The 24,392-nt window shown below is 55.8% G+C and overlaps 1 protein-coding gene across 2 annotated transcripts in view; it reads left to right on the top strand.

Annotated features, from left to right (window-relative positions):
- Positions 1 to 24,064, top strand: part of SNX29 (sorting nexin 29) — a 439,800-nt gene extending 415,736 nt beyond the window's left edge. For both annotated transcript variants that reach the window (XM_069486909.1, XM_069486910.1), the window contains one exon: positions 21,112 to 24,064. In XM_069486909.1, the coding sequence (XP_069343010.1) occupies positions 21,112 to 21,241 (130 nt within the window). In that variant the 3' untranslated portion in view covers positions 21,242 to 24,064. The remainder of the gene's footprint in view (positions 1 to 21,111) is intronic.
- The last annotated feature ends 328 nt before the right edge of the window (positions 24,065 to 24,392 follow it).

Here is a 24,392-nt window from a genome sequence, read left to right as displayed (position 1 = left end):
ACTCATCTTGGGACACTGCCTCTCCTCTGGAGGTCCCCTGAGAGTAGGCTGCAGCCACTGGTGTAAACCCCGCCCCTGGCAGCCTCTCAGGGCACAGATCTGCCATGGGGGCGGCTGCTGTTGATGCTGTCCAACGTCCTACCCGTCTTCCCCTCTTTGGGGTTATCTTCCGAAATAAATGTTGCAGAAAAAGCTAGAAAATGGGGCGGGGGAGGGTTAAGGGACTTCTGAGAGCTTTGACCCAGCTGAGAACAGGGGTCTTCGGTAGCTGTTCAGCTCCCACTCTGACCCATCCCATTCCTAACTGCTTTGCTCACGAGACAGTCCCGTCTTGTCCCCATGCATCTAATGTGCCCGGGATGTTTGGTTGGTTCTTTTCTTTTTGAGAAGGGGTCTTGCTCTGTCCCCCAGGCTGGAATGCAGCGGCACTATCATGGCTCACTGTAACCTTGAACTCCTGGGCTCAAGTGATCCTCCAGCCTTAGCCTCCCGAGTAACTGGGACTGCAGGCGTGCACCACCATGCATAGCTAATTTGAAAAAACATTTTTTTATAGAGACAGGTCTCGCTGTCTTGCCCAGGCTGGTGCTGAACTCCTGGGCTCAAATGATGCTCCCGCCTCGGCCTCCCAGAATGCTGGGATCAGGCATGAGCCACTGCGCCTGGCCTGCCCAGGAGGTTTTAACTGGACCAGAAAGAAGGGTGAACACAAGCCCAGCTTTGGCCCAGACGTGCTGTCCTTTGAGCTGGGAAGCCAGGTTGAGACGGTACCAATGTAGTAGGCGGTGAGCTGTGCCGTCAGGGCCGGGGTGAGGCCTATTTTGTGGCTTTCACGTTAAAGGCACAGGCAGAACGGCCTCACTGGGAAGAGAAAGGGCCACAGGGATGCAGGCCTGGGCTGGACTCGAGGCCGTGCCACTTACCATCTCGCTGGTCTTGGAGTAAGCCTGTAAGGGCGTTGTGCCTCAATTTCCTCGTCTGTGAAATGGGGCTGATAGTAGGCCCCACCTCAGGAGGTGGAAGCACTTAACCCCAGGCGGTAACAATGGTGATGACTTTTGTCGTTAGCGGGAGCGTGCTCGTCTAATTCCTGGGTTCCTTAGGACCAGGGGAGAGCCTGGCGTTATGAGGGACTCGGGGCGTGGGGGCGGGAGGAGCACACAGCACGCACGTTCACTGGGGATGTGTAAGGGACGGTAGAGATTTCTCCATTAGCTCCAGCCGTGGTCTCTCCCTGTCTTCCCAGACACTGGTCAAGTTTGTCTGCGCAGCTGAGGCACGGGGATCTCGTTAGCATGAAGATGCATCCCCATGGCCAAGCCCAGACACCCGCCTGCCGAGTGTCATGTTCCCCCACAGAGCGGACCTTCTCTCACCTCAGTAAACTCATCAGCATGGCGGCAGGTTGGAGTGCAGTACGCTAGATAAGCCCAAGCTTTGTTATTGATTTCTTGAAGGATTCAAACAGCGGCTTGGTACATAACAGAAAGAGCAAGACTTTGAGTCAAACAGACCTGGGTTCAAATTCCAGCTCTACCGCTTAGCAGCCTTGACCTTTACCTCGCTCTGCCTCAGTAGCCCCATCTGTCAAATGGGGCTGATGGCAAAGACCTCGCAGGCTTGCTGGTAGGAACAAAAGAAACGTCACCTACTAGGAGCGTCTCGCAGGGAAGCTGTTCTAACTGCATGTCTTACTGCTTTGTTCAGACTCTCACTTCAGTCCCAAAATGATCTGAGCTGGCAGCTTAGATATTATTACAATTCCTTGCCCTACTTCCTGTCTTTTATTTTTAAACATTGGAGCATCTGAACATTTAGTTTGGAGAAAGGGAAGCAGATTAGATATTTTGGGCACAATAACCTCCATCTGATTTGGGGTGCATAAAAAAAATAATGAAATACCCCTAATATCAGAGAGGGACGGCCACAACACAAGAAGCTGGCTGCCCTTTGCAGACCAAATTGTCTTGTCCTGCCAGCGTGTCATCGATCTTGGTGAGAGCTTCCTTCTCAGTGGGTCAAGCAATTTCACAGCTTTCTGCATTTCCTCCAGCACTTTTTAAACGATGTCTAGGAGTGATTCCCGAGCACGGTTACCTTACTTGGTTATCGGTTATTTACTGCCACGTTGATGCTGTGGAGCAGGCACGTGCAACACTTCGGTGGCCCATGATACTGAAAACATACTGCTCGTCATCCGCCGATGGGCTTGGAGGCCCAGCTCACGTCTGGGGATCGGCCGGCTGGCTGCTGCCGCAGGGTGGCCTTGACTGGGAACCGGGCAGTACTCCACGGGTCTCTCATCCTCCTCCTCCCGGGACCAGCGGGCTGGCCTGGGTATATATGGCAGGGAGCAGCATCAGGGCAAGCCCACTCACAAAGGCACGTTCCCACTATGTCCCATTGGTAACGTTCCATTGCCAAGGCGATTCACACGGCAGAAGCCAGACTCAGAGCAGAGGGCACCGCCGAGTCACCTGGCAAAGGATGGCACAGAGAGGGGTGAGTGAGGGGAGCCATTTGTGCAGCTACCACAGATTGTTCGCTTGTTCTAGGTCGAAGGAGAGGGGGTGTCCATGGGCACGCGGCACAGCGGTGAAATTCTAAGGCAAATGGTACTGCAGGTGGCGGGGGAAGGTGGGAGGTGGACCAGTGGGTAGAGCCCAGACTGTCCACAAACCAACAATGGGGGGCCGGGAGGGGTCATCCTCTTGTATTTGGGGATGGAGCCAAGTTAGTACCTTTAATATATGGATCAGATCCTGCTGGCCTTGACCGAGACATAAGTTTTTTAATTAACATACAGTAAAATTGACTTTGCTGCTGTTGCTCACTTCTGTGAATGTTAATCCGTGTGTAGTTGAGTAACTAGCATCACAGTCAAGATACAGAAAAGTCCCATCACCTGGGAAAGCTTCCTCGTGCTGTCCCTCTGTAGCCTGACCCTCCTCCAGCCCCAAGTCCTTTGTCCATCCCTACAGTCTTGTCTTTTCAAGAATGTCATGTAGAATGGAACCCTACGGAAAGTCACCTCTTCTTTCACTCAGCACAGTTCCTCTGAGTCGTCCCAGTTGTTGGTGTACTGGCAGTTTGTTCCTTTTTATTGCTGCATGGTATTCCATTTTCTGAACGTACACTGTTTATCCATTTGTAAAAGATACTTGTGGTGTTTCCAGTTGGCAATTTTGCATAGAGCCGACAGGACCACTGAATACGGGAACAAAAGTGTTTATTTCTCTGGGATAAATACCTAAGTGGGGTGGCTGGACCGTATAGGAAAGGTAAGAAACTGCCTCGCTGTCTTCCAGAGTGACCGTACCACTGGGCATTCCCACCGTCAATGCGTGACAAGTCCAGTTGTTCTGCACCCTGCGTTTGGTATCATCAGGACTTTTTATTGTAGCCATTCAAAATGACGTGTGATGGTATCTCATCATGGTCTTAACTTGCGTGTCCCTAGTGACTGATGACACTGACTTTTCACGTGCTTGTTTTTCTTCCACATACCCTCTTTGGAGAAGTATCCAAGTCTTTTTGCTCATTTTTAAAAATTGGGTTGTTTATTGTTTTACCATTGAGTTTTGAGAGTTCTTTATGTATGCTGGGTACAGGTCCTTGGTCGCATAGGTAATTTACAGATATTTTCTTCCCAGTCTTCAAATTCTCTTTGCATTTTCTTAGCATTGTCTTTTGAATAACAGAGCTTTTTAATTTTGATGAAATACAGTTTATCATTTTTTCTGTTCTGGATCATGCTTTTGGTGTCATGTCTAAGAACTCTTTGCCTAAACCCAGGTCACAGAGATTTTTCTCCTAGGTTTTTCCTTAAAGTTTTGTAACTTTGTATTTAGATGTGCGATTCATTTCGAGTTGACCTTTGCATAAAGTGTGAGGTTGGGTCAAGGTCAACGTATTTTCCATGGCTGTGCCTGTGTCCGGGGCCAAGTGGAGGGAGGACAGAAAGAAAAAGAGGCATCGTGGCTTTGCCCCACCCTCTTGGGGCCGCAGCTCTTCTGATTGAAGAGGAAGATTTTCCCTGTGTTAATTTCTTTTTTTTTTTTTTTTTTTTTTTTGAGACAGAGTCTCACTCTGTTGCCCAGGCTAGAGTGAGTGCCGTGGCGTCAGCCTAGCTCACAGCAACCTCAAACTCCTGAGCTCGAGCGATCCTCCTGTCTCAGCCTCCCGAGTAGCTGGGACTACAGGCATGCACCACCATGCCCGGCTAATTTTTTCTATATATATTTTTAGCTGTCCATATAATTTCTTTCTATTTTTAGTAGAGATGGGGTCTCGCTCTTGCTCAGGCTGGTCTCGAACTCCTGAGCTCAAACGATCCGCCCACCTCGGCCTCCCAGAGTGCTAGGATTACAGGCGTGAGCCACCGCGCCCGGCCCCTGTGTTAATTTCTTACTGCTGCCATATCACACTACCACAAACTTAGTGGCTGAAAACCACACAAATTTATTTTCGTGACGTTCTAGAGGCCAGAAGTCCAAAATCAGCCTCACTGAACTAAAGTCAAGGTGTCGGCAAGGCTGGCTGCTCCTGGAGGCTCTAGGACGGAGTCTGTTTCCTTGCCTTCTAGAAGCTTCCCTCGTTGTGGCCCCTTCCTTTCTTCCCAATCTCCGTTTCCATCCACTGCTCTGACTTGGACTCTGTGATTACATTGGGAAAAATCCCCCCCCACCTCAAAATCTTTAATGTAATCAGCTGCAGAGTCCCTTTGTCATAGCAGGTGGCAGAGTCATGGGCTCCGGGGATTAGGATGTAGACATCGTTGGGAGCCACTGTCCACGATACCACAGGCTCCCTCCGAGATTTAGGTGCTTGAGGACTGCTGCAGGCTGAGGCACGAGAGAAGGACAATGAAAGGGAAAAGAAGGAAAAACAGGTCTCCCCACGCTTTCTGAGCGTGCGGGGTCCCTTTGCCTCTCCTTGAGCCAGAGCTGGAGGGCGTGGCCGGGAGTCCTCTCTGTCCACCCCCTGCCTGCTTTTGCGGGCAGGCTGCCTCGAGTCCAGGCTGCGGCGCTAGAGAGCAAGACGTGGTAAACTCGCCGCAGGTTTGCCAGGACACCAGATTCTGGTTGTCTGCCCAGATCACCTGCTGCTGTTTGCTGTCCTGAGTCCTCGAGTGGCTGCCTCGTGTGTACCCTCCAGGATCCGTAGCTGCGCTGGGCAGGAGGCACGGGGGGAGGACCTCACTGCGTCAGATGCAGACCCGAAACGCCTTCCTCAGCATTTCCTACCTGAAGTATCATGGAATAGTTGTGCACGTGAGGAAGGACCATGCTGTGTAGACCTGTGTTATGTCGGGGAGGGAATGCGGTTACAGGGGAATATTACTAACAGTTGTGATGGTCGGCATTAATTGCCGTATTTAATCTCCACAGCACTCCCTGTGGCGGTAGTTACCGTGTTTAGGCCCATTTTACAGATGAGGAAGCTGAGGCTCAGAGAGGCTGATAAACTTGTCAGAGGACCCAAACGCAGTGCGTGATGGAGCCAGGATCTGAGGCCGAGGTCTGTGGGAGCCAGCGTCCCAGGTCATGACCCCTCTAGCATGGGATTTTTAACCATCTGCCTGTCAGGGACTACCGACCGGACCCCTCTCCATGGCCCGACCTCTCCCCTGAGGCCACAGTCTGGCCACCTTTCTGTCTGACTTTGTAGCATCTTCCTTTAGCCGGCTCCTGCACAATGCTGTGCTGGGCCTCGTTACCGCCACCCAGCCGGGAATGTGGGTCCGTCTTCTGGGTCCTGTGACCACGTCATTCTCTCCGCCACAGCAGCCAGTGCCTCGTGCTGACCTGTGAACTTGTATTTCTCGTTCCCACGAATGGGAATGTCCAGCAGGCAGGGGCCTTGCCTCTTTCCCTTTCATCCTGACTGTACCACGGCGCCCGGGAAGTAGCAGGTGCTCAGTGGGAACTGATCGTAAAGAACCAAAAGCTATTTCCCCCGATTGCCTGCAGGAGAGATGGGGGCCCAGACAGGATGTTTGATCATCTAGGCAGACTTGGCTTGTCTGACGAATCCAGAAGGGCTCATGGTTGTGACACCACTTCTGTTTTCTCTGTTCTTTGTTTCTTTTTTTATTAATGTGGCAGAGATAGCCCTCATCGCCAGTTAGCCCAGTCTACCATATTGTCTCTTCCCAGACCTGTCCCTAGACTGAGCCACCATTTCAGATTCAGCCATTGCGCCTGGGCTCCTGCCCTGTGTCAGGCCCCGAGCCAAGCCTTTCACACGCGGGTGTCGTGTGATCTGCAACTCTAGGAGAGGTCGAACCTATTGTTATTTCCATTTTGTAGATGAGGAAATCAAGGCCTACAGAAATTGAGGAATTTGCCCAAGATCACACAGCTGGTTTTAGAGCTGGTGTTTGAACTTGGGTCTGGCTCCTAAATTTCTGCTATTTGAAAGCAAAGTGTCGGGAGTGTGGACTTTGGGGCCAGGCTGGTTGTTGGTCCCAGGTCTCTTTCACTAAAGCTCATGCTTATAGGTACTGTGCTATTAAAGAAATTACTAGCTAAATGGTAAAATGGAGTAAAAGCATTTAGTAAGAGGTGCTGAAATATGCTAAATGTCTGAGTCTCTAAAGGTCTCAGAACCATGGTAGGTGTCAGGAAGGACTCTTTGGTTAGCAAATTACAGAACCCACATCAAATTAGCTTAAGCAGAAAAGGGATACTTAAGACTTACGTGAACTATAAAGTCCAGGGATGATGCTAGCTTCGGGAATGGCTGGATCCAGAGGTTGAATGATGCCGAACGGATTCTGTTGGCGTCATTCTCCAGCACATTCTATCTAGTGGGAAGATGGCTCCCAGCAGCTGTGGACCTTGGTGGGCCCCTAGATTCAGGGCCTGAAGACTAAACATCCTTCTCACCAGCTCCTGCCAAAGTCCTAGGGAAGGACCTTGCTCCTCACCTCTTTCCCCGTAGCTCCAGCAGAATTCCAGGGAGATTCTGATTGGCCCAACTGTGGGCCATGAGCCCATTCAAGGCCATGACTGTGGCCCAGGACACGGAGTGCCTTAATTAGCTATATCTGGGGCAAAGGGGTGGGACATTCAGCCCACCTGAACTCATGGACTGAACATGATTGATACAGGAGTAGGGGGGACCGTTCCCTGAAAGAAGAGCTGGTGGGTGGACAAACATATGCCCGTTTCGTGGTGTCTGGTGTGCAGCTGTCGGCAAAGGCACAGCCAACTGCTGTGGCAGGTTGTTGTGTAAGAAGCTTGTGACACCTTTGGCCCAGCCTTCCACGCCCACGGAGCCACGAGATCACGCCTCTGTGGAGCATCTTCCGCGCATCCCAGTTCGTCCTCCCTGGAGGAGTGGGCAGGGTGCTCCAGCACGCCCGGCAGGTGCCATCTGTCCCCAGACGTGCTTGCAGCCTGTGCTCGACAAGGCAGCCGTGTCGGGAAGTACCAACGGTGATGGATTAGTGAAGCGGGGTTGCAATGGGTCTGATCAGGGTCGTCAAGTGGATTTTCTAAGACGTCTCTGGAGTTCTAGAGTTTTCTCCCAGCCCGTGAGGGGGAGACTCAAGGGGTAGTCTTTATATTTGGAAGAGAGAAGACAATGACAAAAGGTGCTCTCACCAGGCTACCAGAGCCCGCATGTTCCTTCATCCTGCATCGCCGAGGGCAGAATCCAGCGCCCAGGTTAGGGATGAGGAACGGATGCAGTGGGGGAGGGGCTCACTCCGGGTCACACTGTGAGTTAGAGGCAGAGGCTCCGGCCCTAGACCCTGCTCAGATTTGCCACGCTGAAGAGCCCCAGGAGTCGCTCTGGCTCCGTCAGCAGCAGCAAAGGTCTCCCCGCAGGTTTGGTTGCTCAAGCCTGTTGTGCAAAACGAGTCCACTGTCATAGAATTTTCAAATAAGGCCGTGTCATTCCCAAAAACACGGTGGAGGGGGAGGGGAAGCGGGACATCAGCAGGGGGCCGATGTGCCGAGAACCGAGAACCGGGGCAGCCGGTTCCTCACCACACCCAACTGGCAGCTCCCTCTGGGAACTGCCCCCAGGCCCGAGGGCCACCGGTGCCCCCTGTCACCCTCCAGGGTCAAGGAAGGCAGACCCTGGCGCCAGGAGGCCACAGATGTGGGGCACTTGGAAAGGGGAAGTGATGCTGTCTAGTGGGAAGGGGTCACAGGACTGGTGTGTGACACGTTAAGGATCTGTCATCTGTGGGGACTTGCGACTTTCTTGCCATACCTTGTCTTACCCTGAAGAGGCCGATTTCCTTACTGGGGTCTTGATAGAATTGTTATGTGGGGAGTCGTGTGGCTTAGGAACGTTCTCCTGGGAGACCCCACTCAGGGATCCACTTGTCCCACTGGCGTTTGCTGACCAGGGGTCCCTACTGACTCCTGTGGCAGGCCCCGGGGTCCGCGGGTTCACGTCGGTTTTCATTTTCACCTTAAGGCAGCCCTTGAGAGAGCTCCTGCTCTGGTGTCTTCCCTCACCTTCCTTTCAGTAGGAGCAGGAAAATTGGGCCCAGAGAGGTGAAGTTACCTGCTCTGGGTTGCACAGCTGGGGGATTACGGAGCCAGGATTCCAAAGCCCAAGCTCTTAACCGCTGCTTCTTCCTGCCGAGTCATTCAGCAGGAATACTGTCAGCACCACGTCCTGTTCACCTCGTTTACAGATGAGGAAACTGAGGCTCAGAGAGGTTAAGTGACTTGCCCAAGTTCACACAGCTAGGAAGCGGCAGACCTGGGCTTTAACAGCTCCGTGAGCGTCCACAGCGCAGGTGTGCTCTTCCCGTCCCCTGTCGGAGCTCCCAAGTGCAGACTCCCTGCCGGCCCTCAGAGAGAGTGATGAGCAGAAAGGGGGAGGAGGGCGGGTGGTGACAAGGAGAGGGTCCCCGCTCTCAGATGGCTCCGCAGAACATTGTCAGTTGGTTTGCCACGTGGGCCTGTTTAAACGCGACAGAACTGCACCCATGGAAGCAGAGTGCCACTCCCAGTGCACACAGTTGGCAACAACTCACTGCCACACGCCGGGTGCACAGTATGTTCCTAGCTGGGTCCTGCTGGCTCTGTGCCCAAGGCCTGTTCCTCCCGGGGCTCACGGGCTGGTACAATCCCGGTAGCTCTAATGCAGGCTTGGCAAGACCGAGCCCTGCTGGAGACGTGTGTCCTGTCGCAACAGCTGGCGGGGCCTTTGCCAGCGGGGGACTCGTGGGGAAGTGTGAAATAGACTGAGGAACCCGTGTCCTCCGGAATCCAGACGCACAGAAGCAAAGGGCAGGCTGTTTCCTTCAGTTCTCTGGGCCCTGGCCCGGCCTGCAGCCCCCAAGCAAAGCGAGTGGCTGCTCGTGTGGGGTGGCTGGTAGGAGGTGAGGCCAGAGCTGAGGCAGGCAGGGGTCTCGGAGGTCACTGTGAGGGCTTCAGGCTTTAAACTGAGGCTGGGGGCGGCCGTGGACAGGCAGCTCTCCCCGTTAGGCACACGGGGGCCCTCTGGCCCCTCATTAGACGCTGGGTGCCCCCGGGGGCAGGCTGCGCCGGCAGGGGAGGAGAGATCCTCAGCGGAGCCCACCAGGACCTGCAGACACCAGGCCAGGTCTCCCCTGCTGCCTCCTCCAGCTCCCAAGTCCAAGCCGCACGGGGTCACCCAGGCCCCACTCTGCAGACACCTGGGGGAGTGGCCACCTCTGGGTGAGCGTCACTCCCGAGAGAGAGACGGAGCCTCGGGGGTTCCCCGGGCAGCTCAGGGATTGGGGACACTTACTACCCTGAAAGCTGAGGGCAGAGGGTGGGGACTGTCATTTGAACGTCTGGATGCCTAAGAAACACCTCGTGCACACGACTGGAAGAGCAAGGCAGTCCTGGGTTTGGGTCCCCAGTGTGTCACTTGGCCGTGTGACTTGGACAGTGTATCCTCCTCTCTGCACCTCGTGTTTCTTCTCAAAGTGGAGCCGATAGCCCCCTCCCCCCGCCTGCAGCGCGGTGACTGACACGGACACGAGGACTCAGGCACACGGCGGTACAGACAGGTTTCCCTTGTCCAACCTCTGCGCAACCCAAGCAGGATGATACGAGCAGGATATAAATACCAGCTTGATCGATCGGCAATTATAAACAATTACCAAGAACAGGGGGAAAATCTTTATTACTTAATACATATAGAACCGCTGTGATTAAAGCTGTTGTTTTGACTAGAAAAGTAAGAAAACATGATGAGAAAATTACAGACGTTTAAGCACTCGCTACCTCCTGTGCAAGTACATTTATTAAAGGAAATTTTTAAATATAAATGATTAGAATTGCTTTCAAAATATGTGAAAATAAAGGGATTCAGTTTCAACAGTAACAGGTAAGGTGAGGCTAGGTCGGTCCTCCCCGGGGCCTGTCCGAGTTCCGGGTGTGAGCGGGGGTGACACGGAGGAGATGCCTCAGTCCCTCCACCTCACCATCCGTGCCCCCGCCGAGTACGTACTGTGCACCTACTGTGTGCTGGCCACCGTCGCAGATAGTGGCAGTTCAACAGCAAATAAAACAAGGGCAGACAGACATCGAATAGACGAGGAGACAGACACACGTCACGTGGGGATGCCTGTGGCGAGAACAGGAACGGTCGTCATACGTGGAGGAGAGGCCAGGTGGGGATGTGTCACTCGTGGTTGTGGAAGGCCGCAAGGGTAGTTTGACACGGCGTGGAGACCTGAGGCAATGAGGCAGAGGAAACCGCAGTGCAAAGGCCCTGAGGCCGAGAGTACGTGGCCTGCTTGAGAACCAGCAAGGAAGCCCAGAGGAGCAGGGGACATCGGGGGTACCTGGTCACCTAGGGCCAAGGGCCTTCTGTCCCCGGCATCTGCCAGCAGCTGCCCCATGCCTGGCTGCTCGGGGTGCTCACCAGCTGCCTGCAGCTGGAACTGTAGCCAGCACAGCTGCGTCGCTCCCATCCCCCGGGAGCCGGGGCTGGCATGTCCCCTCCTCGGTCCTGGCATGTCCCCTCCTTGCACCACTAGGGCTGTGTGTGGAGTGAGCACCTGGGCAGGCTCCAGTTCTGAAAGGGCTGAGCAGTGTGCCCTGTGGGGGAGAGGGCAGGGTCCCCGGCAAGATTTCATCTACCTCCAAGCAAGTCCCCGAGGAGGGCGTGATCCCTAGACTCTGCCTGCTGCGGCCCCTTCTCCCTCGGAGGGGCACGTTCTTGCCTTCAGTTTGCCTGTTCTTAACGCCCTCTCGGGGAGCGTGGGCTCCCTCTCCCAGGTCGCGGGGGGTGGGGTGTGCAGGGCCCCTGTGGGACTTGGGCTGGGGTTTGGGGACCATGGAATCAAATACCCACATTCCACTCGAGTGCCCCAGCCTCGCTGGTGACCTTGCCACTGTGGGCCTCCGTTTTCTCGTGTGTGGAACCAAAGGTTGGACCCCCCAGTGCTGCTCTGGCCCGTGAGTCCCTTCACTGTGCTGGAGACGGGGCACCCCGCCCGGCAGACCTGGGGCCCCCGCTCAGGGAACTCGCAGGCCAGCAGTGGGAACAGTCAGCAAGTGACCAGTGAGGGAAGAAGATAATTAGTGCTGACTGCAGTGAAGGCCAGGAGAGGGGAGGTGCGTCGTGGTCCCCACGCCCACACAGGGCAGTGACTTGCTAGGTGGCCTCACAGGACGCAGGGCACAGTCGTGCTCATGGCCGTGAGTTAGTGCAACAGAAGGACGCAGCGCAGGCTTGGCAAAGGGGAGAGGGCCGGGGTGGAGTCCAACAGAACCAGGTGCCGGCGTCCAGTGTCCTCTCCCAGTGGGGTCACGCAGAGGCACTCGGCTGTCCCAGCAAAGCGTTGTGAAAACATGTGAATGTCACCACCCAAAGCAGCTCACTGGAGACTCGGCACCCGGGGTGGGCGTTAGGGGCTGGCCCCGGGGGCTGACGGGGTGGGCAGCGTCAGGGACCGTGCAGCCCGTGGTTAGGCAGGTAGGTACAGAGATCAGCCTGCCTTCCTTCCCCTGCCCGCTCCGCCAGACATGCACTCTGGGACCCGAACAAGTTGTTTAACCTCTCAAAGCCTTCATTTACTCATCTCTAAAATGGGACTAATGATACTTGGCTCGTGAAACCACTGGCTTGAACATGGGACCGGGGTGGGGTGCTCAGCACACAGAGTTGGATGAACGGTGGCTGTGGAACTGAACGGCCCACTCGCAGAGGCCGCACAGGGTCCACCTCCCCCCGCTGAGCCCCAGCACCTGTGCGTGTCCCACGGCAGGAGGGAAGAATGCGGCGTGCCCGGCAGCTGAGCTCAACACAAGGTCGTGGTCTTGGATTCTGAGTGGGCCCAGTGTAGTCACAGAGGCCTTAAAAGCGGAATCGGGGGGCAGAAGGTGGGTCAAGGTGGTGCCGCGTGAGGAGGAGCCGTGAGCCAAGGGACGCAGGTGGCTGTTGGAATTTGGAAAGGCAAGAGGAAACCTTCATTGTAGCACAGTGACCCTGTTGGAGTCCTGACCTCCGGAACTGGGAGAGAACACACGTGTGTTGTCTCAGGGCACTGAGTCGGTGGTAGTGTGTTACAGCAGCCATAGGAAGTGAGCCCTGATGAGTTCCCCTCCCTGGGTCACACAGTCTTCCTGCCTGAATGGCCTTCCCTTCCCCTCTTGAAATCCCTGCACTGTCCACGGCCCCCTTCTTTGTAGCCCGCCCCCAGCCCCCCCCCCCCAAATGCTGTGTCTCCGTAGCGGGCATTGCGTGTCTCTGGGCAGCACTGGCGCTCCAGGGGCAGTGGCCATGGTTTGTGTCCTCTCTGGACTGGGCGCCTTGAAGGTGAAGCCCTCTGGGAATTCCCTCTGGTGTCTTCCGTGGGCTTTGCATGTAGAACCCAGAGCACACCAGGGTGTCCTGCTGGTGGGGAGAGCAGGTCCTGGACTCGGGAGCACTGTCTGTGCTGAGCCTCGGCCACCAGGGCTTTCCAGGGTGGCTCTGGCTCTTTCTCAGTTCCAGTCTCCAGCCACGGGCCTTGGTGTGCCCTGAAGCTGCCAGCATTCGTGTGGACGTCAGGTGTTTGCCAGCACCTACTGTGGCCCAGCGGCTGCACGCCTGTGGTTTTGGTCTGTCGGGAGCAGCAGCAAATTGAACAGATGATCTACCTCCACTAACCCAGGCACATGGTCAGGACGGGCTTCCCAGAAGAAGGGACAAGTCACAGCATCTGGGCAAATGTCCCCGTACAGAGCCTAGAGAGAAAGTGGGGCAAGGAGAGAGTGGGGCCCAGAGCAGCTGGCAGGGACAGATCAAGGAACATCTTGGACCATGTGGCCACACTTGCAGCCGGGTGGGCATCTTTGGCTTTATGTTAAATGGTGCAGTTTCTGTGGACGCAGCAGATGGAAATCTTGGGATGGCATTTTGACATTTCACTTAGTAGTTGTCATTGTCATAATATTTGCCATTCGTTGTCTCCGTGGGCCAGGCCCCCTGCTGATGCTTGTATTCATTCTCACCCAGCGGGCAAGGGACAGAGCGCGGTTCAAACCCAGGACCCCAGCCCTAAGGCCCACGGTCTCTGCCCCTGTACACAGCTCCAGAAAGAGAAAAAGCTGCTCAACCCAGCCTGAGGGAGGCCCAAGGCCTGGTGTTGCCATGTCCTGGATGCCACTCAGGGGCCGGTAGTCACCAAGCAGAATCTGTTCCAGCATTTAGTTTGGGATACTGGGTGATGACTTCCAGGTGCGGTGTCCCTGTGCTGGGGCAGCAGGCCTCGCCCCGTGGCGCCGTGTGGCCGTTCACCTGTGAGGAGGCAGCCAGAGAGGGTTTAGACTAGAACAGAAGTCAGCAAACTGCACCTGTTTTTGTAAATAAAGTTTTATTGGAACACAGCCACTCCTGTTCCATTACACATTGTGTACAGCTTCTTTCCTGCTACAAAGGCAGAGCAGTAGATTGGTTGCAACAAAGACCAAATGGCCTCTGAAGCCGGAAAAGTTTGCCAGCCCTTGGACTAGAATACCAGGGCTGACCCATATGTGTTGATATGGAAAAATCTCCATGGTAAATAGCCACGAGAAATATATAAGCATTATAAATCCAGCTGTGTATACATATATGCCTCCACTTCCCTATGCAATGGATAGCGCTAGAAAGATACATTAAAAAATGATAACCATGGTTTCCTGGAGGGCCAGAGTAGGGAGATGCACTTTTTACACATTTACCTCTGTGCGCTTTTTTTTTTTTTTTTTTTTATCTTGCACCACTTTCTCAAAAAAGATGAAATAACGCAGTTCAAGTAGTATATTGAGGCTGAAGAGCTGAGATAAGGAAGATGGAGGAAGGAATATATTATGCTTTATTTTCTTTGCCTTTTTAAGGAAGATGGAGCCACTCTCGTTTTTGACATGGGACCTTTTTCTACTTGAGTGGTGTTTTCATAATAGACTCTGGGAGGAAACCTGCAAGGGAAGCTCGGAATTGTCAGTTGTATTTAAATGGAAATAGGTTTTCAGTTGAACCGTAAAGGCAGAAAGGGTTAGGGCATAGTGGAAAGTGCTTTTGATCCGAGTGTTTCTTCATCTCCAGCCCAAGGGAGCTTGCTCCTAAGCGAGGTGTCAGCCAGTGAGCCTCTTCCCGTGGAGGAGGCCTGGTCTGGAGTGATGGAACGTGGCCAACACCCTGTGCCATACACGCGGCTCTCCCCCCAGCAAACCCTCACAAACAGGCTCTGCTCAGATCTGCCATCTTCTAACAACAGTTTAAAGTCATTTCTCTAGAAAGTTCAGACACTGTCAACTGTTTAACCAATTTCCCAACCCACCAAAAAGCCACCCTTAGCCTCAGAGATAAATGGGATTATTCTTTCTTTGGCTGGTCTTTAAATTTGGAGACTCTCCCCGCATGCGACGACTGCTTTCAAAAGCTGTGGTTCTCAGCCCCGGCGTGCACGCTGGAGCACCTGGCCTGCTTTCCAAACCCAGCGGCCAACCCCTGCCAAGGTGATACAACGTTAATCTTTGGAGCTTGCATCTGAGCAAAAGCGTGTTTTTTAAAGTCTCCCAGGTGATTCTAAAGTACACCTGGGGCTGGGACCCCCTGCTTTCTGTAGGCTAGAACAGACTCTGGCTGTGGAGTCAGAACTGTGTCTGAACAACAGCTCGGGCACCTATTGCGAGACTTGGGCCCGGTTGTCTTCTGTGAGCTTTGGTTTCCACCTCCGTCTGAAAGCTGAAAGTGCCCCCTCCGTGGCTGGTGGATTACAGGAGCCGCTGACTCAAACAGTCCCTTCCTGGCCTCCTCTCACACAAACCCAGAGGTCCTGCTTCCCCATCCCAGTCCTGCTGCGCAGCAGCTGGCGACACAGGACGAGGTATGTGATGTCTCTGAGCCTCAGTCTTCCCAGCTGCAGGGTAGAGATCTTTCCACCCAGCTACACAGCTGCTGCGAGCACTGAGCGCCCCCCCGGGCTGTGCCCAGTGCAGACTCAGGTCTCAGAGACAGCAGCTCCCGCTGGGCTCGCTCTTTAGAGGTGGTGGTAAATCAGGGCTCAGATAATAAACGTGTTTGGCTTTTTCGGCCACTCAGTCTCTGTTGCAGCTACTCACGTCTGCCGTTGCAGCAAGAGAGCAACTGTGGGCAATACAGCAGTGAATGGGCAGGGCCACGTTCCAATAAAATTTTATCTAGAAATTTTGTAGAAAGGGAAACAAAGCCAGGATGAGGCAGGAGGGTGCAGAGGTTAAGCGAGAGGGCTGGCCTTGGGTTCAGATTGTCAGCCACCAAACCCTAGTGCTGGACCCTGGGTGCTCTTAAGACTGGGCCAGTTAACCTCTCTATGCCTCAGTTTCCTCATCTGAAAGAGGGAGTAATATCGGGACCTCTCTCCTGCTTCTGGGAGGGTTTGACGAGTAAACACAAGTGAGGCAGCAAGGCCAATGCCTGGCAACTGTGACATACCTTGGCCCATCTAACTGCAAACAGTTGGGCCGCAGGGGTCTTGCTGGAGAACGACCTGTCCGAGGGCCCTTCCTTCCTCAGCAGTGTCGGAGGGCCGTACTCAGGAGAGGGTGAGATGCTCAGCTGCATGTGGTTTTAAAAAGCTGCGTAAACCTAACATCCGGTTACTTTGGGGACTTCCTTATGACACCGACTCAGACTGGAATCTTCTGTTTTTAAGAGAAACCAGTCTGTTTTGGGATCTATCTGCCTCTAAGTTTCAGTTTGATCGTATGGCATTTAGCACAATGAGGATGTGTTCGTAGAAGTGCGTCGTTACATGATTTCATGGTCGTGTCTGTATCCTAGAGTTACACAGGGCTGCTTGATCTGACCCTGTAGTCTTGGACTTTGGGCTCAAACTGCGTGTCCAGGATCAGCCTCTGCTCCTTACTGGCTGCAGGACTGACCGGTGCTGCTTTAATCTCCACCTGTAAAATTGGGATAGTAATTACAGCACCCCGTTCATCAGGCTGGCATTCAGTTTCTAGCCCAAGACTTGACAAGCCGTGGTCTTTAATCCCTCCAAAATCATGAAATCCAGTGCCTTTTGGTGTCAGGAGCTGTGGGGATCTGGAGAACCAGACCCGCCTTCCGGGAGCCCTCTCTGGGTCACCGGTGGATGGTGGAGAGACCCAGTTCCAACCACGGGGCAGGGAGCACACAGATAAATCTGGATCCTCCTGGGGCCACCATCCCGCAGTCCTGGGGCCCAGGTGTGAATTCAAAGGGTGTTTAGCCTGGTGTGCTTTCGCTAACCCAGGGCAGAGCAGGCTGAACTTTTTCCAGTTCCCATGAGCATGCAGATTCGTCAAGTAGGTGGTCCTAGAGGCCAGTGACCACATTGCTGCAGTACACACAGCTCCGTCCTAGCTGTGTGCCAGGGGTCTAGTCTTGTACAGGCGGGGCCCGTGCAAGGGTACCCTCCCAGCTCCGGCAGGCAGCGCCCAGCAGGTGGAATACTGACTGGCTTCCCCTCCCCCTGCGTTCCTAAGTGAAGTGTAGAGCAACCCCCTCCCCCTGGCCATTTTCACTGCGGAGGGGTCGAGACCATCAGGTTAATGTCACCCATGTGCTGGGGGCGGCACACCCTGTGGGGCACCGGCACAGACTCCCTTGGTGCCTGACGGTTGCCAGCAGTGGGGAGAGAGGGGCCAGGAAAGGGAGCTCCTTCCTGCAGCCCTCCCCCAGCAGGAGGGAGGAGAAGGACCCTGAGGACCCCTGGGCTGTGTCCTAGGTGACCACTACTTCCCAGCAGGTTGGTTCTCTGGCTGCCTCCAGCTGAGCTAAGAGCCAGGTGCAGGGTGTCAGCCCAACCTGGTGACAGGGTGGCCAGCATCTTGTGGACTGGGGGAAGGAAGCCTCTGCACCTTGTGTTTCCAAAGCCCGTCCCTGAGTGAGACCCAGAAATGGCTGTGGCAGTGCCAGATCTAGAGGACAGGACTCAGCTACATCCTAGGAACGGTTTTCTCGGAGGAGGGAGCTGTGCGGGCCAAGGTTCCCCCAGTGGCCAAAGCCGGTGAAGGGAGAGGCACCAGGCAGCACCCCACAGCCCCCGCTGTGTCCTAGCATTGAACATGGGCCTTTGCTCTGTCCCAGCAACCTGCAGGGCAGACCCTGTGCTTCCCTCTTCAGTTATTACTGTAGCTTGCACCCTTTGCGAGACACATATCCCACCCCATGCTGGTGCCGATAGAACCAGGAGTAAGCCAAGACTTTCTGTGCCCAGGGCCTCCCCTTCCTACCCAGAGAAGGGGACAAGGGCTGCTGTGTCCTGAGAGCCCCAGGCTATAAGGGTCAGGCTGAGGGGCTTTTACATACTGAACCGTTCATTTCCCTTCCTCTGTGGTGTTCTGTCTCTATATAGTTTTGCCTTGTCTAGAGTGTTCTATGAATGGAATGAGATGAGGTGTAGCATTAGGTCTTTGAGATTCGTTCACGTTGCCCTGGACTTACTTTCTTCAAATGCAACATCCCCCCACGATGGGGGGTAGCAGGTGAACTAGTGGGGGTGCACACGGGGGTTTTACAGTTTTCCATGTGCCTTAAAACCACGGTGAGGGATGTTTCTGCCTGGGCCCAGGTAACCTACAAGTAAAGGTACTGAAAGAAAAAGCTTGACTGTTACAGAGCAGTGTCACTGATCCCAGGGACACATGGGAAGTCGGTCACAGTCTGGGATACACTGCTCTGTGTTGTAATCCCACCTCCGGGCAGGGTGGCCCCAGGGCTCATTACGGTCACTTCCCACCATAAAGATGCTGCAATTCTGTCACCCCTGAAAGTGGCCTCACTCACCCTGGCACCAGAGAGGAGCTTCACGGCCGTCTGGACCATGGCTCTGAGTCTGGTTTGTGGCCTAGAGCCCATGTGGGAGAGTGTTCTCCCAGGGAGAAAACCGGGGGCAGGTGTAGGGTCTCCCCTCACCTGAATGCAGAGCCTGAGGAAGTGGCCCATGTTCCCAGGGGGTGTCCTTCATCACCATTATGTTAATAGCGATGACAGTGAAGATCGGTGGCAGTTGGATTTTGTTCCCTGTGTGATGGTGAGTAATATCATTGGCTCAAGGAACAGGCCCAGTGATGGAAACCACTCCGACTCCGAAAGGTGTTGATTTTTGTTGTCCAAGAGGGGAGTCAACTCTTCCCTCTGGCTGCTGGGGGCTGTACCCTGGGGAGTGACTTAGAACTCGGGGATCTCCGTGTCGGTGTCACTTTGTGCACCGCATCTCACAGCTCACAGGCTGTCCTGGCAGCGGTGCAGTGCTCCCCTCTGGCCCCCACAGCCTGGCTTTGGTCCCCTGGGCTCTTTCCTGGCTGCAACGCTCTTTCCTTCCCTCTGTCTTCGGCTCAGCCCTACTCATCCACCAGGGCTCTCTCCCCACGGCTTTTGTTTGATCACTTGGGCCCCTGTGTACCCACAGCCCTGCTCAGGGCCCCCTGAAGGGGGAAACAGAGGCTTGTTTCCCCACAGCCTGGTGTCGGGTGTAGCGCCAGCTCCAGGAAAACACTCGCCATCTCTCCACTGGGGGATACCGCAGCACAGCGTAAGGCTGGACCACCCACGGGTTTGCCCCCTGACTTCTTCAGGCTGTCTGTCAACAGCCCTGCCCAGTACCCGTCTCTTGCCCCTCTCTGTAGCTTTTTGGGGTCCCTGCTCAGAGCCCACCCTCTGAGATGTCAGGACGCAGCAGCCTAGAACCTGCACATCCCAGGCACCGGTCCGTTCCAGAAAGACCAGGATGGCCTTTTCAGAGAAGGTTCCAGCCTGTTCCCCAGGTCGGACGCATGTAGGGAGTTGCGAAACAAGGAGGATGTGAAGTGGGCCGTATGCTGGAGCTGGTAAAGTCTGTAAAAGCCTCTACCCGGGTCCCTGAGTGTACTGGATGCCTCTTCCAGTAAAAATTCCTAAGCTCTTGCCTCCTATATTCTTATTTCACGAGGCTGAAAGAGCCACGTCTATTCCTAAGCGTAGCTGACTCCCTAAGTGTGTGTTGAACGATGTAGGAAAGGCAGCAAGGACTCGCCGTGTTCCCCGGTTCACAGATAGGGAGACCGTCTTCAAGGTCTAACCGAAGGAACCCATTTTCTGACTCTGAATACAGAGTTAAAGCCTTTGGAATCCGTTCTCATGGCTCAGCTGGGGCATGTCCTGCAGTCCCCACCCCCCTTTTCTCGTCTACACCACTGGGACCGACCTGGCCCTGAGTAACACCGTCCACGCCGGGGGCAGGAATGTGACGGTACCTTGCTCCCCTGTCCCTCTCTGGCCTGGGCCCCGGAGCCGCAGGCCCACTCTGTCACACACAGGGACGTGCCGGAGGACAGACAGTTCTTCTCTCCACGGACCCGGCTACAGAATGGGGCTGTGGTTCCCCGAGTCCCACTGGTGCAGGAGGCGGCAGCGAAGGGGGGCTGGGAGGGATGAGACTTTCACTCCGAGGACACACAATTGCAGTGGCGTCAGGGAGCGGCAGCTGGAGGGAGCCGTGGTTTTGGGAGAAAACAATGTCAATGGCCTTATTCATGCCTGTCCCTGTGAACAGGAGGCTTCCATTGTCCGTGGAAACTGCCTGAGCACCTGGGTGTGGCCTCCTCTGTCCCCTACGGGGGCCTCCTTCCCGCTGAGAGCAGGCTCTGCCTCCCCCCTCTTCCCTCACACCTGGCGCTCGGCAGACCTGTCGCTCCAGCTGCCTTTCCTTCCAGTCACCTGTCCAGACTTGCTGTGTCGTCCACACAGCTTTGTCCCAAAGGAGGCTCATCCTCCTGCAGTGTGAACCCTGGCTCTGCTCAGCGCTGCCCGAGGGGGCCTTTAGGCTCAAGCTGTCCCCGTGTGCCACACACACAGCAGCCAACACTCACTGCGAGGCCCCAGGTGCCAGTATCCTGCGCTGTGACTTCAGTCCACGCCCCCGAGGCACACCCTGCCCTCCAGGAGGGGGAAGGGGCTGGGCCAGGTCCCCTGGCTGTACCCTCCCCACGGGGCCTTCCCTTCACCCATACTGGTCTTCCAACCTGGATGCCCTCAGCTCGCTCCTTGTCCTTCACACCTCAGCCTCCTCCAGGAAGCCCTCTCTGACCACCCTGATGGCCATGGCTATGCCTACTCAGCACACCCTGTGTCCACTGCAGTGAGCTGCCCTCTCCTTGAGAGACTGTGGCTCTCCAAGCTCACCATGTTCCTCCTGCTTTATTCCTAGCCCGGAAACTCTGAGGCTCAGGACCGGACAGGCCTAAGGAGCTTCACGTGGGGTTATAACTCTGGAATCCTTACAGCAGTATGAGATGTGCGTGGTTGTCATCTCCACGTGACAGAGGAGGAAACTGAGGCTCAAAGGCAGCAAGGCACACAGTAGGACCGGACACAGGCCTGCCCTCCCCCCGTGCTAGGCTGCCTCCCCAGCCCTGGAGGTGCCGTTTGTAAAAGACAAAACAAAGTGGCTGGTGCGTTCCTTCCTCCACAGCCTTACTGCACCGGGTCCGGAAAGGTGGCCCCGCGAGCTGGCGCACTCAGCCAGGCTCTTAAAAGACGGCAGGTTTACACACCAGCACGGGTTTCCCCCTTCTCCAAGGTGCACTTGCCGGTCAGAGCTGGGAGGCCACTGTCCACGCTGCCGGTGACGGCCCCCACCCGTGGCCCTTCCCTGCCTTAACCGGATTCTCTGCCCGCTCTGTCTTGCAGTGACGTGGCCCCTCCCGGAGAACCACTGAACAAGAACAGCCGGCCCAAAGCAGCGTCCCGCTTCCCCAAGCTGTCCCGAGGGCACCCCAGGGAGACGCGCAACGTGGAGCCCCAGAGCGGCGACCTCTGACCTCGATGGAACCCAGACGCGGGCCCTTCGTGTGGCGCCAGCTGCCTCCACCCCGCCACGGCATCCGGCCCCTCCCACCTCAGAGTGACGACCACATCCGCCCAGTGAACCCCAGAGAGCACACCTGTCACACGACACCCCCATTAAACTGAGTCTCAGAGCCGCCGTGGTCCCTGTCCTCAAAGCAAGGCTGCCACTCGCTGGACCGACTCGGACACGCGGTCACTGCTCCCCCAGGGTCCGCCCTGGACACGGGGGCCCGCAGCAGGGTGGGCGCCGGCCCAGGCAAGGTGCCCTGGGTGAGATGCACAACTCCAACACCGCACGTCCGACGGTTCCTTCGGAAACCACCTGTCGACGCTTCCCCGCGTGGGAATCAGAACGACTGTTTCTCTCTCTCCGCTTCTTACGTACCTGCCTGCACAGCCTGCGGCCAGGGATGGTCTGTTCCCTATCTCTGCACCAACAGCGGTCACACACCCGGCGGTGTCTCCACCGCGGCCCCTGCTCCTCCAGGGGCAGAGACGTTCCTCCGGCCTTGCCCAGGAGCCGTTAGTAAGTTTCACTTTGGTTCTCAGAGAACTTCCCCCTACCTCCCCATGGCTGGCTTCCGGAAGGACCAGTCACCTGGGAAACCTGAGGTCACTCACCTAGGTCCACGTGCACCTCTGTCAGGCTTGGCAGGGCCTGGGACATCCTGCCCAGGTGGCAGCAGCAAACCCCACGTTACCTGTCCTGACATCATTGAGCCTGGCCTCACGGTCATGAGACTTGGTTCTGGGAACCGCTGTGGAAGGTTCCGTGGGTTTTCAGACCCAGCTCCAGCTCTGCGACCTTGGACACAGCGTGTGCTCTGGGCAGATCATGTTCACCGCCCCTCACCAAAGGCGCACGTCCGTGCTCCCCTGCCCGGGCCCTGGCGGGCTCTCGCTGGGACTGGAATCCCGCATACCCCCAATATGGATTTGTCTGTCCCTCCCATCTCGGAGCCTGGGTGCCTGGACAGGCAGCGCAATGGCCCCCAAAGCTCCTTCTCTTCCTCTTCCAAGCCCACGTCGGAGCGCCTGGAAGGACCGGGGCCATTGGCTGGTTTCACCCCCCAGGATCTGGGAACTGTCTCCTACCTGACTCAAGAGCTGGCCTCAGATGCTGAGTTATGACGAGTTTGCAGTTTCTGGGGACTATTGAGAAACTAGATAGGACGTTGTGAAATAGACGACGCAGGACTAAGTTGTGTTGCACCGTGGCCGGGGGCTGATGGAGCCTCGCGGCGACAGACGCACTCGGCCCGGGACTGCTCCCGCTCACTGGCTCAACCGTGGCTAACCACCGAGGTGAGCACGGGCCATTTCCCAGCTAGAGCAAAACTAGACAGAATCACCTGGAAGGTTTATGCTGCATATATTCCCCTTGTAGCCAGAAGGAAACTGATTCAGGGCAGTTAAGGAAAAAGCCGAGATAATTTACACACCACCCTACTGACCAACGGGTGGCCGGAATAACTTCTAAGGGGGCCTTGGGCCAGGGGAGCCACCATGCCCAGGTGCGGCAGAAGGAGCCTGAGACACATCTGGCTGCCACGTGGGAACACCCTGTTTGCACCCCTCTTTTGTGATCATGCAGGAACGCTGGAGTTAACGCCAAGTATAGATCATCCCCTCTCATCTGGGCTCAGATGTGCATGTGACAGGCACACGTCAGCAACTCCCCAAAGCCTTAACCTTGGAACCACATAGACTGTTCTGCAATGACTTAGTCCATCCCCGCTGCTCACAATACTCCTGCCCTGCTCGCTGGTGTGGCGAGAGGGACCTCCCGGTTCCTGGAGGAAGAAGGCAGAAACACCTGGGTCCACACCAAGGTCAAGGCTGGGACCTGGTGCCCAAAACACCACCCCCTGGAGATGCGTCATCCTCTGCCAGTCAGCCCCAGGACCTCTCAGTGGAACGGGCACCCTGCAGAAAGGGCCTGCGGTACCCCACTCAATCAAAGATTCTTTGGGACCTCTAGTGTTGGCATCTGAGAAAGGACGACCTCCCATTCAGAAAGAAACCACAGGGGCCTGCCTCTCCCGAGAGGGCCTTGTCCATCTTGGTGGCCAGAACAGAACGTCACCAGTTGTGTGCTCTGCCATCGTCTCATTTCTTTCTTCTCCCCCAGATGAAACAAGACTCAGGAGAGGTGGGGCCGGGCAGAGATGTCTCTCCTCAGAAGAGACCTAAAGCTCCCAGGCGGGAAGGTCGAGGATGGTGTGAACCAACCCAGACCGACTCCTGGCCTGGGAGCAGAGCTGCTCAGCGGTTCCCCCTGGACTCGGTCTGCAGTTCCAGCTCCTCTGAATCTCACTGGTGGGCACACGCCGCTCACGTGACCGGTGAGCAAGGGCCTAAGGCAGAGCTGGGTTCAAAGCACCTGCTGCGGGCCCTGGGCTAGGAGGCAGCTTTCATGGAAAAGGCCGTCACAGCCCCGGGTGGCAGCCAGCTTATCCACCAACCAGCCCAAGCCAGGGGGCTCCTGGTCACCCAAGGGACCACTGGATGGGGTGTAAAGAGAACACCACCTCCTGAGACTCAGGAAGCCGCGTGAACCCCAGGGGAGGGTGTGGACTAGGTCTCATCACAGCCCTCGGCTCTGCCCCAGGCCTTGGTGCTTTTTAAGATGAATTTGTTGATAACCACTGAATTCTAGAGCAGTGGCAGGTTGCGCGTTGTGCTTTGAAACCAGACGCAATCGAAAGCCGTGTGCCCCCAGCCGGCGAGACGCAAGGTGGCCTGCCCCGGAAGACTTCTCTCCTAACCCCCGAAGACCAGGTCTGAGCCTCCTTGCCCCCGCCCCCCCCCCCCATGCTGCCCGGAGCCCCCCACCGGCCCCTCCCTTGTTCTCTGGGGTCCTGATCAGAACCTTCCAGCCACCTCAGAGTCTGTCCTTCCTCAGCCAGGCTCCTGTGTGTGGGCACCTTGGCACATAACTCACGGCAGAGACAGGGCTGGATTTTTGGCTCCCAGGACCTGCCTGAGGAAGACTCAACCAAGGCCCCCCAACCCCTACCCCATCACGCTGGCTCGGAGTCATCCCGAGAAGGGGCGGCCTCAGCCGGGGTTTCAGCCCCCAAGGCAATAATTGTCTTGACTCTTCCTCGGTGTTTCACTCG

This window comes from Eulemur rufifrons, chromosome 14 (assembly GCF_041146395.1).
Source record: "Eulemur rufifrons isolate Redbay chromosome 14, OSU_ERuf_1, whole genome shotgun sequence".
Taxonomy (NCBI): domain Eukaryota; kingdom Metazoa; phylum Chordata; class Mammalia; order Primates; family Lemuridae; genus Eulemur; species Eulemur rufifrons.
This window is presented reverse-complemented; position numbering and strand designations above follow the sequence as displayed.